At 59.0% G+C, this 15,294-nt stretch overlaps 1 protein-coding gene across 1 annotated transcript in view; it reads right to left on the reverse strand.

The window, feature by feature from the left end:
• Nucleotides 1-504: 504 nt before the first annotated feature.
• MYH10 (myosin heavy chain 10) overlaps nt 505-15,294 on the reverse strand; it is a 127,451-nt gene continuing 112,661 nt past the window's right edge. The window contains exons 29-41 of the mRNA XM_075560917.1: nt 13,419-13,523; nt 12,829-12,981; nt 12,208-12,456; nt 11,822-12,034; nt 11,174-11,386; nt 10,334-10,495; nt 7,433-7,561; nt 6,604-6,692; nt 5,878-6,001; nt 5,581-5,789; nt 4,712-4,820; nt 3,697-3,869; nt 505-2,132 (exon numbers count right to left, since the gene is read on the reverse strand). Coding sequence (XP_075417032.1) covers nt 1,988-2,132; nt 3,697-3,869; nt 4,712-4,820; nt 5,581-5,789; nt 5,878-6,001; nt 6,604-6,692; nt 7,433-7,561; nt 10,334-10,495; nt 11,174-11,386; nt 11,822-12,034; nt 12,208-12,456; nt 12,829-12,981; nt 13,419-13,523 — 2,073 coding nt within the window. The 3' untranslated portion in view covers nt 505-1,987. The remainder of the gene's footprint in view (nt 2,133-3,696; nt 3,870-4,711; nt 4,821-5,580; nt 5,790-5,877; nt 6,002-6,603; nt 6,693-7,432; nt 7,562-10,333; nt 10,496-11,173; nt 11,387-11,821; nt 12,035-12,207; nt 12,457-12,828; nt 12,982-13,418; nt 13,524-15,294) is intronic.

Below are 15,294 nucleotides of genomic sequence, written 5' to 3' on the forward strand. Positions count from 1 at the left end.
GTTGGAGACTTCTTAATCTGCCAAGTCACCTATAGGACTGGGTAGAATGGCCCAGTGAGTCTCCAAGACTGCTAACTATATTCGGGCGCAGCACGCCCTGCCTTTCTCCCGAGGAGTCATGGGCGATTTCGCACTGCTGCCCCTGCGCCTCGCCGCAGTCCTGCTTGTCACCACTATTCCACCCGGCTCCTTGGGGTGACTTAGACCTTGTAAAGTGACCAGCACCCTCCCAGAGGCTTCATCCTGCCGCTTCCGGTGGCTTCCTTCTCCCTCCCTTCCTCAAGCACCCCTGGCAAGAGGCTCGGCTTGGGGTCTGGCAGCCTCCAGGAACGCTGACCAGGCTCCCCGGGGAGCCCGGCTGCCTGGCTTTCAGACTGTGTCGCTACCGTGATGGGAACCGAGAGCCGAGGGGAGAAGAGAGATTCCGTGTCCACAGGCTTATTCTCGCGCATCGACATCTGTTCATTCTCAACGGGCCCTCCAAGTAAGCAGAGCAGGCTGAAGTATCTATAATGAATAAATTTATTGTCTTACAAAAATCATTGTCTAGAAATATGGGAATACAAGAAAAGAGATTTGCAGTCAGGTGTCTGGTGGCCAACAGCCAGGACAACTCATCGAGGGCGGGGAGGGGTCGGAGATCCCAAAGCCACACGGCAGAGTCTTCCCCACAGATGTTAAAGCTTGTAACCCAGAGGGGTGTGGCCAAGCACGCCGCAGGAGCACGGGGCTGGAGCTAACACTGATTGCTCGTCACTGAAGGCCGGTGACACCACTTCGACTTGAGAGGTACATGATACGAAGCAGTCAAAACTTAACGCATTACATTGTTGTGGAGGCAAATAATAGATTTAACATTGTCTTAGTACTGTAGTGTCTAAGGCACTTTCTGTAATGTCAGTTTGCTCAACTATCAACCAAAAGAGAATGCTAGATGCTTGCTGTTAACACTGTCCGGAGGGAGCGGCCGTGGCGGCCAAGGCGGGGGAGGGGGTGGGACGTGGGGCTGGAGGGGATTCCCGTCCACTGGCCTGCCAACGCGGAGGCAGATGGCGCCTTGTCTGGGGTTCCGCGCTTCCCCGACAAACAGGGAACGCGTCTGGGAACAAGACACCAAGACTTCCTTTTGGGGCTCAAAGCAGCGGCTGAATTTGCAAGGTCAGCAGGAGAGCCGGCTGGTGAGGGGTGGGCTGGGCCGTCCACGCCACTTGCTGCGGGGCCCAGAGCTGCCGGCTTCTGACAAGTCAGGGTTCAGGAGCTCCCCGCACCCCCGCCAGAAGTCAAAGTGGGGGCTGCATGTGGGGCGGCGCCAGGGCGGCCTCCCGGCCCGTCCACTGCACAGACGAACCCTGGCCAGGCCAGTTCACAGGAACACATGTGGGGCATCACCAACTGGAGGGGCACAGCCACCCCTTGGGAGGCGGGCAGGGCAACCCCACATGGATGCTGCCCCCTCCCCAGCCCCTTCACAGTTTGCTCACTGAAATAATGATCAGTGTTGAAGAAGATGAGCTACAAGTGCAGTCTAGGTTCCACAATGTTCGGAGAGACTCCATGTGGTGGGGGCGGGGCGGGGGCGGGGTGCGTGAACACGAAACTAAGGTACGGTCTGTACCACAGAGCATGCAGAGTGCTGGCAGCCACCGCAGTGACCCCGCGCTTGGGGCCGAGGGGCTGCAGGGCCTCCTCTTAACACGGGCTGTCGCCACATGGCCTCCCGGCGAACGCAGGGGCAGGAGAGGCAGTGAGGAGACCATCGGCTTAATAGTGTGTGCTGGGCGCGTGTGTATATACGTATGTATGTATGTATGCACACGCATCTATAGAAAGTCGAAGCAGGATACAGTGCGGGCAGGCCGGAGAGCCCTTAGACACAGCGGATCTTCCTTCCGCTCGCGAGCCCGTGGGCGCCCTCCGTCCCTCAGTCTGCAGGCGGCCCCTCTGGCGGCAGGCGAGCCGCGTCCGTCCGCTGCAGCCCATGGCAGTTCTACTCCGACGGCGGCGGCTGCGTCTCGTTGACGTCGCTGGTCTTACTCTCTGTGTCATCGTCGGACAGCTCCAGGGACGCCCCCTCCAGGTGCAGCTGGCGCCGGCCGGATCGGCTCGAAGAGAAGCTGATGGGGCCGCCCCGCCTGCGGGGGAAGCCAGCGACCATGAGTAGGTGCCCGCCGTGTGGAGTTAGGGGTGGGGTCCACCCTGTCAATCAGGTGATGCCCCCTTAGGGGTGTGGCCTTTTAATGAAGTAATTTGGGAACTTCTCCCTGGGTCTGGCCCTCCTGTCCCCTTGCTGGGCTCTGTCTGCCTCCAGGGACGGCCCTACGTGGGCCCCTGACCCTGGGAGCTGTTGGCACCCTGCCTTGGTCCCCACTGACCTTATATCCACGGTGGGATTGCTCCCCACTCCCTCTCCCCTTTCCCACAGTTGAGCCTGCAGGGGCCCTGGTTACTGCTGGACCGTGAACTTGACTGGGTGCGGCGCTGTCACACGACTGAGTGTCACTGGCTTTGCTTCCTAGGCGACCCAGCCTGACACACCACACCACACCACACCACCCATCGCAGACGGAACACTTCCTTGGACACGTGCTGGGGACCCTGAACTGACCAGGGGAGGCTGTGTTTGCACCACACACACCCTCGTCCCGCCTCAAACGTCACTGGAGCAGGAGGTCCTCAGAGTTAGGAATGGCATGAAAGTAAGTATCAGTCCAAGGTCAGCATCCTTTTTCTGCTGACCTGGGCCAGACACTGACTAATTCCAGCTCGGTCGGTCAAGCAGGATCTTTCTGCTGCTTCCTCGTATTCAAACCACCTTTCGTAACCCACGCAGCTCGCGGCCCCACAGGCAGGGTCTTTCCCCAGGGTGTGTGCATGTCTGCCGCCAGCGCAGGAGGAGGGCCGGGCCTCCTGCGGCACACCGGCTCACTTGCTGCCCGTCCCCGAGTGACCTGTGTGACCCGAGGGAAGGAGGCCTGCCTGTACTGCCCGTGTGCGCTCCCCGCTCAGTGGTTTGTGCCCAGTATGGAGGTGGGCGTGGGCTGAGGCTGGCTGTGCACGGGCCTTGCCAGCCCCGCCAGTGGGAAGGGAGGACACCGGCCTCAGTGTGAACGTCTCCTGCCATCTTGGGTTGGCAGGACACCCCGTGAACAGCCAGGAGCATGAGCGGGTGGCCGGTGCCCCAGAATGTCAGGTGCTTTGAACAGACAGACGAGGGGGACGATTGAGGAATTACAGGGATGGGAATGAGAAAGCTAACTTGAGTGATCAAGGCCTGTCCATGGACCTCCTCTGACACGCTTGGGGTCTGATCCGCTGTTCAGTGTTTCCTCTCAGATTTCCCTGATGGATCCGGTCACTGTGGGCAGCCTTCTTGAATCTCTGCTCTGTGTCTGTCTGTCCTTCAGTGCATGAAAGCCAGGACTGACGAGCCGACAGACAGCAAGTAGGACATGGGCTCTGGGGGTACAGTGGGGGCTGGGTGGGGGAGCGATGTCGAGGAGCTGATGGACTTGGGAGCTGGTGTACAACTGCTGCTTGAGGTGACTCAGCTGTGGAATGTATCTGGATTAGCAGCTAATAAAACGGTTTTGGGAAAAAAAAGTTCTAAGGGGCCACTCACTGTACACACACCGGTGCCAGGTGCAGCTCACCCGAGAGCGAGCCCCCCCCCACCCCCCTGCTCCAGCACCCACTCACCTCAGCCGGTTCTTGAGGGTGCTGACCTCACGGCTCAGGCCCTCGTTGGCCTCGGTGGCATCGTCCAGTTCCCGCTGGAGTTTACGGCGAGATGCGTTGGCACGTGTAGCTTCCTCCTCGGCCTCCTCCAGCTGCCGTTTCAGCTGCTTCATCCTGGCGTTGGCCTTCTCCATCTGCGGGAGTCACACAGGTCACCGCTGGACCCCGGGTGGGAACTGCCATGCGGGCGGACATGCGCGCACACTCCCCTCACCCCCCGGGGCTGGCCCAGCCCCCCGGGTCTCCTGCCAATCTCAGGCAGGCCGCAGCGACAGGAGCCTTCCCCCAACTGTGACCCACGCCACCTATGCTCCGGGAACGACAACCCCAGGCCCCTCCTGAAAGCCATGCGCAAGAACGGGCCTCCTCGCTCCATCCACAGTGACTGACGGGCAGCAGACCCGAGGAGGTGGCTGACCACCAACCCAGGGGGCTGCAGCATGCCCGCTCACAGCTGGTTGTAATACAAGTCCAGAGCCCCCTGGGCAGGCCAAAGGACTGAGAGCCCCCCGCCCTGGTGGGGTCAGGGCATCAGCCGGAAAAGGAGAGGAGAGGTGGGCAGAAGGCCGTAGGGGCCCGAGCGTGGTGTCCACAGCTGCTCCTGTCCTAACACAGCACTCAGGAGAGCAGTCACCCACCCGACGCAGACCCAACCCCAAGTTTGACACGACTGCCCGCCAGGTCAGGGCAGGGGGGAGATACAAGCTGCCAGTGAGGAGACGGACATGCTTGCAGGCCAGGTCTCGCTCAGCACAGCCTCTGGCCTTGCTCGCCGGCCTGGCCTGCCCTGCCCCTCCTCACCATACCTCTCCTCTGCGCCTGTGAGCCTTGCGAGGGTGGAGCCCGAGTCCTCACCACCACGGTGCTGCCAGCCCCGGGGAGCCCCCAGGGACACAAACGGCCCGTGCTTGCCCGACCCAGCCTCCCGCACAGCGTTTTAGGGTCACTTATGCTCCCGGTGCCTGCCGCCGCCGACCTGCTCTTTGTACTGATCTGCGTGTCGGCGCTCGTCTTCCACCTGCATGAACATCTCCTTCAGCTTCTTCTCCGTGCGGCGGACCAGCTTGTTGGCAGCAGCTCGCTCCCTGCGAAAGCCATCAGCACGGTGACTGCGCACTTCTTGAACACACACACACACACACACACACGCACACACACACACACACTCCTCCTCCTCCTCCCTTGGAGGGTCACCCATGTCCGAGCACGTCACGGGCCTTTGGGACAGAGGCTCTGAGCACCACGGCCCGTGCCGTGTTCTTTGATGGCCTCCCAAACAGCAAGTGTTGGGTACGAGCTTCCTCCAAGTGCAGGTGAACAACACACTCTAGAAACCAAATTGTGGTTCCTTCACCCGATCTTGGGAGCCGGGTGTACTGTCTGTAGCCTGCTGCTACAGACCCGAGGCCAGCACGGAGCAATGCTCCCGGCCACTCTCACATCACCCTGTCCTGGCCCACTGTCCCCAGTGGGGAAGTCAGCAACTGGGTTGGGCAGACAAGAGCGCAGGACTGCTCCTCTTCAAGACACACACACACACACACACACACACACACAGAAAAGGGGAGCAGGTCATGCTGAGCACAACTTCAGAACCCCTCACTTTGACGCAGCGGGGTGGGAAGGACCGGCCTATGGCAAGAGACTGGGCAGAGCCGTGAGCTGTGGGGTCCTGGGTCAGTCCTCGCTGAGCCCTGAGGCCTGGCAGGTGGGCCCAGCCTCTGACCTCACCCTGATGTTCATGGCACTTTCTTTCCCACGTGATGGGGTGATCCCCAAGGGCGAAGGACGGCTCTCTCCAGTCCCCAACCTCTCGCAGACAGGCTGTCCACAGTGGCCTCTTACTTGGCTTCCTGCTCCAGCTGCTCCTCCAGCTGCCCAATCTTGGCCTCCAGGGCTGAGATGGTGGCCTTGAACTTGGACTTGACAGTGCCCTCCAGCTCCTGCAGCTTGGCCTTCAGCTCCTTGTTCTGCCGCTCCAGCTGCTGGCGCGCGTTGTCGCTCTTCTGGGCGGCGCTGCGCTCCGCTGCCAGCTCGGTGTTCAGGGTGTCCACCTGGGGAGGAGGTGGGGCTTAGCCACGTGAGCACGCAGTGCAGGGCAGGGCAGCCTCACCCGCCGAGGGCCCTGCGCCCCGCGGTCACCTGAAGGGTGGTCTTGCGGAAGCGGTCATTGAGCAGCTCCATGTTGCTCTGCTCCTCCTCCAGCTCCTCCTCCAGCTGCGCGATCCGCGCCTCCAGACGCCGCTTCTCATCCAGCAGTGCGGACCTGGAGGGGAGGCGGCTCAACGCCAGCTCTTCACCATGGGGTTGGGGGGGGCGCCTCCGTGCAGCACCCCCGGTCCTCTCTCTGTCCCTTGCCCCTCCCGTCACGCATGCAACCTCCACCCCTGGGTCCACGCCCTGGTCCAGCCCAGCATCTTTCGTCTGGACCAGTGGCAGCCCTTCCTCCACTGCCCTCCGCCTCCCAGACAGGAGAACCACTGTCGGAGTTAGGAAAAGCCACGGTGGGACCCCGGTTTAGAGTCCAGGAGAGCGTGCCGAGGGTGGACTGCTGGGAAACATGCCCAGTCCTTTGGCTACTACAGTGTGACCCCTTGGCGCAGCCACGGCCGGGGCACCCAAGACCAGCACCTGATGCCGCACCAGGGCCAGGCTGGCACTGGAAGATGTGGCCCGCTGTCCACTCGCTCAGGATTCTGAGCTAGTCTCTCTCCATCTTGGATGGAATTATTTCCGCCGCCCCACCCCACCCCCCAGTGAGACCAGGAGCCTTTGTGCCTGAGGGGAGGGGACCCAAACATGGGGCTGGTGGGCACCCTCAGTTCCCGGACCCCCACCCGGTCTGTCCACCCTGCTGCCGAGACTCACTTGCCAGAGGCACTGTTGGCGATCTCATCGGCCAGCTCATCCCTCTCCTGCTCGGCGTGTCGGCGGGCCCGCTCCGACGAGGCAAGCTCCTACGGGGGCAGACTGTGGTGTATACTTTGGCCCCGAACCCCGGCTTGTCAGTTACCCAGAGACCAGCAGATGTGCTGGGAGTGTACTCTGAGACGCTTGGCGTGGCCCTCATTATGCCCAACCAGGAGTGGCTAGACGCCTGCCTCCTCGCGGAGCACACCTCGTCCGTACTCCTGGGACACTTCAGAAGCGTGAGCCGGACCGACCTGGTTCTGAAGGCTCCCGAGACTAAGGCCCAGGGCTGGGCCCCGTGGCAGGCAAGGGCTCCCCCCACGGGCCACCTGCTGCTTCCACATACACTTCCCTTGGAAGGGTGACCTGCCCAGTTCTCACCCCACTGGCTCCCAACCCAGGTCACGTCTTCAGGGCTTTGGGTGCGTCACCATCTCCCTTACTTTATGGAGGGGGAACTGGGGTCCAAGGGAAGTCAACAAGCAATCTCCCAACACCAAGGTCGGGGTTAGGATCCCCATGTCTAGCAATGCCAAACGAACACCCCTTTCTTTCCTCACTCATGGGGACAAGGCTCTGAAAGTTACTGGTCTGCCCCTTTGTCTTGCGCCAGACAGAGAGTGTGAGCTGGGTCAAGCGGCGGCCACTGTTTGCCAAGTGGAAGCCCCGGGGACAGTCGGATCCACAGTGAACACGGACATGGACATAACAGCGGGCCACCAAGACCGCCCAGCACGCGTCTCGGGCCTGGACAGCCATGGCAGACGGTGAGCACAAGCCAGCGCACCTCCTGCAGCTGCAGTATTTCTGCCTCCAGGCTCTTCAGCTTCTTCTCGCTCTCCTTGGACTGCGCAAAGATCTCGTCCCGGGAGGCCCGCGCCTCTTCCAGCTCTCGCTGGAAGTCCTTCATCTGGGCCTGCGGTTCAACAGAGAGGACGCTGAGCCACCTCCTCAGTTTCACACAGGTGACTCGCCCCGCCCGTGAGAACTCACACACAAACACAGTGTCGATGGGAGGGTATCAGGAGGAAAAGCAACACAGAGCGACACCTCTTACCTTTATGAATATCCGTGCAAACATTCTCAGCAAACAAAACAAAACATCGGACGCAAACTGGACGCAGCAACACATAAAACAGGTTCTCCACCGAGTCCAAGTGAGCTCTACCCCAGGAATTCTGGCTGGTTGAACACCCCCCCCCCCACACACACGTGAATTAAAGTTACAGAATCCTCGCCTCCGTGCCTGTGGGTTAGCAGCCCACTGGTTATGTGGTCTTTGAGCCAACCTCTTTAAACAAGCAGGGAGGGGTGGGCTCAGAAGGTGCCCAGGCACCAGACGCTGAAGTGACTGAGAAACGCCCCTCCCCACGAGTGGCAGAGAGAAAAAAGCCTTCCTGCAGAGTCGGTGCCCAGGGTTCTGACTTCTCGGCTCCTGGCAGTGGAAAAGTGAATTAGCCACCACCCACGTCGGACACTGTCGTGTAGCAGCACCCAAGTCACCAGAAACGGAGGTGCGGCTCAGACCGCCTGTGCTGCGGGCAGGGGCCTGCCACCATGCTGCCGCCGGGGCTCCGAAAGGCTGCAACGGGCAGTGCTTGCGCAGCGGCAGATCCCGTGTCTGAGCTGTGTGCTTGAAGGCTTGGTGGAAGGTAGGGCTTTAAGTGAAAAACTGAGCGAGATCTGAAAGGGGCCGAGCCGCTCCTCCTTGCTGCGGAGAACGACGTGAACTGGCCAACGAAGATGGAGCTCCGGTTGCACAAATCAAGGACCATACCTTGGAACCTTCGTCACGGACGTGGCTACACAAAACTGTTGTTAAAGACACGTAACCTGTGACCGACGGGTCTAACCAGCTGCCGGAGCAGAGAGGACGCCAGCTTAGGCCGCAGCAGGCCGAGAGAGAACCGGACGGAGAGAGCGTTGTCTGCCTCTTGGAACTTCACAGGCAGGAAACAGGTCAAAAGGAGCTGGATCTCTTGTTCTCTCCCAAGGACACTAAAGGCCCAACCTTGGAGCGGCACAGAACTCAGCAGGACTGTTGGGAGGGGCGAGGGACGCAGGGCTTTCTCGGTTTCCAAGGGCGGAGGGCAACTAGTCTCCTGGGTCACAGGGCTGGATCTTGACCAGCCCCAGCTTGGAGTGTCAGCGTGCCTTCAAGGTGTGCCGGGGCCGGGCCGCTACCCAACGCTGCGGGAGTGCTGCCGCCACAGGAATTAGTCAGAGGGGCTGGGGGTACCACTCAGCATGGGGCCACCTACAGCCAAGGGAGCAGAGCTGTCTCTGTGGGCCCAAAAGATGCTGCTGACGCCCAGGGCCAGGGAATCGCCACCCGGAATCCATAAAGCGTGGGCAGCACCAGGGTCTGGCTGGTGGGGCATGGGTCGCACAGTCTGGGGGAGCAGGTTTATTTTCCTGCTTTGGGCGCTCATGCCAGTCGGCCTGCTGGGTTGGATTTGCCGGGTGCCTATTATATTTTTTTGCTCCTCGATTTCTCTAGTTTGTAATGGAAAGGTGTACCCTGTGCTTACTCTACCCTTGCCTTTGAAAGCAGCGTAACTTGGATTCTGCATCTCAAAGGGATCACAGATGAAAGGAATGCCACAGGAGGATGAAGTATGCCTAAAGTTACGTGATTTCGGCAATTCGGAAGATGAGCTCTGGAGCCTGGAGCGGATGTAAAATTTCTGGGTGAATGAGTCTGTTTTGTATGAAACATGAATTTTGAAGTGGGGGGGGCCAGGGGCAAAGGGGAGAGTGTTGTGGGTTGAAGCAGGGCGCACAAATACATGTTGTAAATCCATTTGAAGGATGGTATTGGTCAAGAACACGTGAGCACCCAGAACAGACACACCCGTCTCGGAGGAAGTACAGCCCCAAAGCTCCTTCCTAAGCAGTGAGGATGAGCCTTCGTTGGTGGTACGTCGGGGGCTTGGCCACGATCAGAAGGAATTGGTCCCTGGAAAAGGACATCATGCCAAGCAGAGGGTCAGTGAGAAAGAGGAAGACCCTTGAGGAGGTGGACGGACAGTTACTGCAGAGATGGGCTCACACCTAACTGTGAGCGTGTCTCAGGGCGGGGGCAGCCAGGAGTGCACGGTGATTTGGAACTGACTCGCAGGCGCCTGACAGCGACCACGAGACTAGTGGTGTAATCCCACTTCATAAAGAGGGGAATACACCTGCAGGAAGAGCCGGGGAGACTGATGCTGCAGCAGGGGTGGTTCCCGAGGAACCGGGAAGCAGCAACCGAGGAGACACAAGCAGCTCCGGAAATGAAGGCAGAAGACACCCCGTCTCTAAGACGCACGAACAAACAAACTCACCTCTAGATAAGAAAGAAGCCGATCTGGCTCTACCTTTGCAATGACAACCAGAACCCAAACCGCCCGCCCGAGCGGGAGTGTACGGATTTACAGCCTCATCTTTCTCCCGGAGGGACCGGTGACTTTGGACAGTGCCAAACTCACCAAAAATGTTCTTCAAGGAAGTCAATCCAATAGGGCTGCAGGAGTCAAGAACAATGTAACCTCTCCCACATCACCTTCATAAAAAATACCAGTTTGCCCCTTTCGTTTTCAGCGACGGAAATCGTGAAAACAGAGCCCCATCCGACTTCTAAGGGACAGTGTACATGAGAGAGCTTTCCCTCCCTTTCCCCCCAGGTGCGGGTCCGGCGCCCCCTCACCTGCAGCTTGCGCAGCTGCTTGATCACTTCGTCCCGAGCTTTGTTGGCTGCCTCGGTCTGGGCCTCGAGGTCCTTCAGGTCTATTTCCATCTTCTTCTTGGCGGCGACGGCAAGAGCCCGCTGTTTGCGCTCGTCCTCCAGCTCCGCCTCCAGCTCCCGGACCTGAGGACAGCCCGAGGGTAAAGGTCACATCCAGAGCCTGCAGTACCGGCTCCGCACAAGGTCAGCACCACCCCCCTAGCACCTGCCCCCTCTGCCCCCCATCCAATCCCACCGCCTGCCGCGGGGGGCAGAAGGCCGTCTCCTGGACTCGGGCACAGAGTCTGGGTGAGGCAGCAACATACTGGAGAAGTATCCTGACCCCCAAAACTCAAGGCGAGGGTAGAACCTCGTCGCCGAGTCCCCCGTCCCACCCCCCCCCCCCCCGACCTAACTTGTTGGGTATCGGAACCCGCCTGGGGCTCAAGATGCCCTCGTCCTCCCCTGCTCTCCGTTCCTTCCCGGGAGTTCTTTCCCTGCCTCACTAAAATCATTCTCAACTTCAAAAAAAAAAAGAAAGCCTAGTCTTTGTGCTGGAGAGAGGCTGGTGGTTTAGAACTGCCGACCTTGTTGGTTACGCCCATCGAGTAACCACCACACCAGCAAGGCTCCTTAAATATTAATTAAGGGGTCTGAGAAAGAAAATCAAACCCAATCACAGTAAAGTCAAAATGGAAATTCTCAAATGGCCAAACTAATGCACGCTGCCCCAGCTAATGTCCGCAAGCACGCACAAGCCGGTCACTGGTCCGGAGCAGCAGGGCTGGGGGAACCGGAGGCCCTGGTCTTGCTCTGCCCTACCTGCTTGATCAGCAGCCGCTTCTTCTCCTCATTGTGCTCGTCCCTGGTCTGCAGGTCCCGCTCAAACTGGGCCTTCATGGCCTGCATGTTGACCTCCAGCCGCAGCTTGGCGTCCTCGGTGGCTTGAAGCTCGTCTTCCAGCTCCTCCAGCTGTGTCCGCATCTCCTCCACCTGCTGCTCCAGGGCCCGCTTGGACTTCTCCAGCTCATGAACCTAAACCACGAGAGCTGGCCCTCAGCAGAGGTGCAGAAAGGACAGCGGGTGTCCTACTCTGTAGGCCGATGCTCAGATGATAACCATCCGGTCACCTCGGGCCAGCCTACGTGCGTGGCCATTCCACCCGTCATTTCTGGTGTGCCCCACAATCACCACCTCTGGGGACCCCGGGCTTTGGTCTTTCAGGACTAAAGGCACAGCTGGAGGAACCTGTCTGCTGACTAGTCTCTGGCCTGCTTTCAGGCCATCGGGTAAAATTGGCCACCCAGCCCTTGCTGCCCTGACTTTGTGTTGGAAATGCACACAGGTCCCTCCAAGTCACCCTCCTAACTCCTCAAATCCAAGGTGACCTTGGGATCGATTGTAGCTGCGGGGGAGGGGACCCGGAGCCCATCCTCCCGCCCACGGGAGGCCTGCGCCCGGGCGACTCACGTTCTTGCCCACGTCGTCTTTGGAGCTCATGAGGTCCTCCATGTCCGCGCGCAGCTGCTTGTTCTGCCGCTCAAACTCCTCCTTGGCTTCCAGCGCTTCCTCCAGGGCCCGGGCCAGCGACAGGGCTTTGGTCTCCTTCTCTCGGGCCTCTGCTTCCGCGCGGTCACGCTCCTCCGCATAGCGGGCCGAGATGTTCTTCTCCTCTGCCAACAGCTAGGAGGGAGGGGGAGAGAGGCCGTGAGGAAAGCCACCGCTGGAGGGAAGTGTGCTCCGTTGCCCTCCTTGTCGCCACAAAGATGCAGAGCCGCCTTTTCAAAGGGACAAGCTCCTCTTCCCGTTAAAAAGGACACAGGCCACCGTCACCGCAGGGCGCTGACCGGACACACCTGGTCAAACTTCTTCTGCTTCTTCTCCAGGCTGGAGACGATCTGGCGCTGGTGGTCCAGGTCGACTGTGAGGTCGTCCAGCTCCTGCTGCAGCCGGTTCTTGGTCTTCTCCAGCTTGTCGAGCGCCAGCGCCTTCTCCTCCAGCCGCTGGCTCAGGGCCTCCACGTCTTTGAGAAGCTTCTTCTTGACTTCTTCCAAACCTTCAATGGTGCCCACGTCCTCATCGACCCTCTTCTTGCTATCGGCCAACTAGATTTTCAAACGAGAGAGCATGGGTTGGTGTGGACAGCGCAAAGCCAGCTGAGGTTTGCACGCCCAAGAATAAAGATTCATTCTCAACGGGTGGTGACAGGGGAGGGGACACATTCTCTGCCAGTGTGACGTGGCTTTAATGCCAACGAGGCTTAGGCTGTGGCGGAACTGCCAGGCTAATAATGGTCGGACCCAAAGCTCGTACAGTTGGCACAGCCTGGTGCCCCCGGCCTTTGTCTGTGAGCAGTTGGCTGGGTCAGAAGACAAAACGACACAGGGGGCAGGCCTCACTTCCCACGAGGAGCGGAGGCGATCCACAGTAGTGGGCCTCCTGCTGCTGACCCCACGGCTTCCAGAGGAGGCACACACCTGGGACTGCAGGGCCAAGACCTGCTTCTCCAGGGCCTTCCGAGCCTCCTCCTCTTCCTCCTGCTGCTCCTGCAAGCTGTTCTTCTCCTCTTCCAGCTGCCGGATCCGGCTGCTCAGGTTCAGTTTTTGCCGCGTCTCTTCCTGAAGCAGCTCCTGTGTGTTTTTCAAGAAGGTCAATACTTCGGCTACGTTAGTCACCGAGACAAAAGCACAGCGTTACAAGAACATTAAGGAACCACTTCTTGATGTACCAACACTTCACCAAATAATATCGTTAACAGTGTTTTCCCACACGTTGCAAAATATCTATTTCTTCGGTACCTTGAAATTTTACTGTTCGCACAGGCTTTATGGGGTCGATTCCTAACTACGGTTGTACGCACAGGTCAGAGAACCTGCGAATGGCCCGTCCTTGCAGAATCCCCATGTGGCTCTGCCTCACCTCAGCGGTCAGCAGCCTGCTGCTTCCCTACTGAGGCACCCGGGCTCCTTGGCTACACTGTGAGATGGCGCGGTGATGTCAGCAGGGGGATGATGGAGAAGGCGAGTCATGACCCAGCCTGGCCCCCCCAGCTTGCACGTGACCCTACCTGCGTGTCTTGCAGCTGGGACTCCAGACCAGATGCGTCCTTAGCGAATTTAATCCCCTTCTTCTCCGCTTCTTCCAGAAGTGTGGAGACACTGTCCAATTCATTCTGCAGGACGTCAAAGGCCAGAGTCAAGTGGACAGCGGGCAGAGGGGCAAGTTTCAGAACCATCGTTCGGCAATACAAATAGAACAGCGGCAGCAACAACAGTTCTGGGGGTGGAGCTAAGCGCGAGGCAGACGAGCTGAAAAGGTTCCACGCGAACGAAGGAAGGCCGTCAAGACCAGCTGTCTGCTGCTCCAGAGGCACTGTGCTGGCTGCCACCACTCCCCTCCCGAGAACGCGGAGACAATTCTGAAGCCAGATGCCCCGGGGAAGGCAGGCCTCGGAGTTCTGGCTTACACCCTGGCTAGATGTTGGTAACAATGAGATGGAAATTATGCCAGCATTTTGGAAGCATCAACTATGGGGATGTGGCGAGGCTGGGCAATCGGAGGTGCTGGTCTACGCTGGTCTCTTTTCACACGTGGAGGACTTAGCCAGAAGGCAACCCGAGCAGTCTGACTCTGGGGAACGAGCACCGAGGGAGAGATGACCAGGCTAGAGTCCCCAACTTATAACAGAGGGAATCGGGAGAGCTAAGTTAGAGATAAAGCCCAAGCACATGATCCTGCTTTGAATGTCACTCCCACAGACTCTCCCAACAGCTACGCTGCCTTAAAGTGAGCACGTGGCTGACTCTGCCTCCCTGTAGAAGCAGACACGCTTTGATTATCTCTGCCCGCCGCAGCCCCCAGCCCCCTCATGCTTCCCCAATGCAGGTATTGGGTTTACTCCCCTGTGAACTCAGGGACTTTACTGTGGTTACCACCCAACTTGTGAAGTGTGTAACTACTGAATATGCATGTCTTACGGCTGCCTGCAAATATCCCAAGACTGTAAAGACTCACTCTCTCCTCCTCTCACCTCCACGCGGACCTGGCTGCTGAGACCGTGGCCCTCCTGGAGGTGAGCATGCAACCATGAAATGTGTCCGATTCCTTTATTTTATCTTCTCTCCTATTCCCTGTGACTTTACTATGATCTTTACATATTATCACCGTACTATTGCACCTGTGGGCCCCGTGATTTTGTTGGGCGCTGGCTTACTCTAACATCTGACTACCTCAGACTGGGCACATCATGCGGTGCTGGGGCCAGCTGCTTTCCTCCTAGAAGCCGGGGCAGAGGGTGCCCACAGGCCCGGCCCAAACCTGCCAAACCCGTTGCTGCTGGGCGGATCCCAGCTCCCGGTGACCCTGGAGGACAGAGCAGAATGGCCCTGTGGGGTTTCAAGGTGTGGACCCCACGTCTTTCTCCAGTGGAGCAGCTGGTGGGTGTCAACAGCTGACACCTTGTGTCTTGTGGGTGAGTGCTTAAGCACTGTGCCACCAGGGCTTCCCGGTATAGCCGGCCCCCAGGAAACACCTGGAGCACCCCTGGCCGCCTCATTTCACACAGGCCCTTCCAAGTCGGCACTGCAGGATCGAGGCTGTCCTGAGTGACTCTTAGAACTTGCCCCCCTCCGCCCCCCAGCTTGCTTTGCGTTTGTCCTGTCTCTCCCTGTGATGAGCACCCTGCGGAGTGCTGAGCCGTCCCAGCGACGCATCCCAGCTAGGGGGGTCCTCGGGGGAGTCCAACACAACAGGGCCGATGGCTGTCTTTCTATGGGGCCACGTATAATATGCATCTTTCCACACTTTGGTATATCGTTTTTACTGGCTGCAAAGATGTCCATTCATGGACATTAGAGCTACTTTGGACCATTCATTCATTCATACCTCTGCAATGAGCATTCTTAAAGATAAAGCTGCATGCAGAACCTTCATTACATCCTATG

The sequence above is a fragment of the Tenrec ecaudatus genome, chromosome 10 (assembly GCF_050624435.1).
Source record: "Tenrec ecaudatus isolate mTenEca1 chromosome 10, mTenEca1.hap1, whole genome shotgun sequence".
Taxonomy (NCBI): Eukaryota; Metazoa; Chordata; class Mammalia; order Afrosoricida; family Tenrecidae; genus Tenrec; species Tenrec ecaudatus.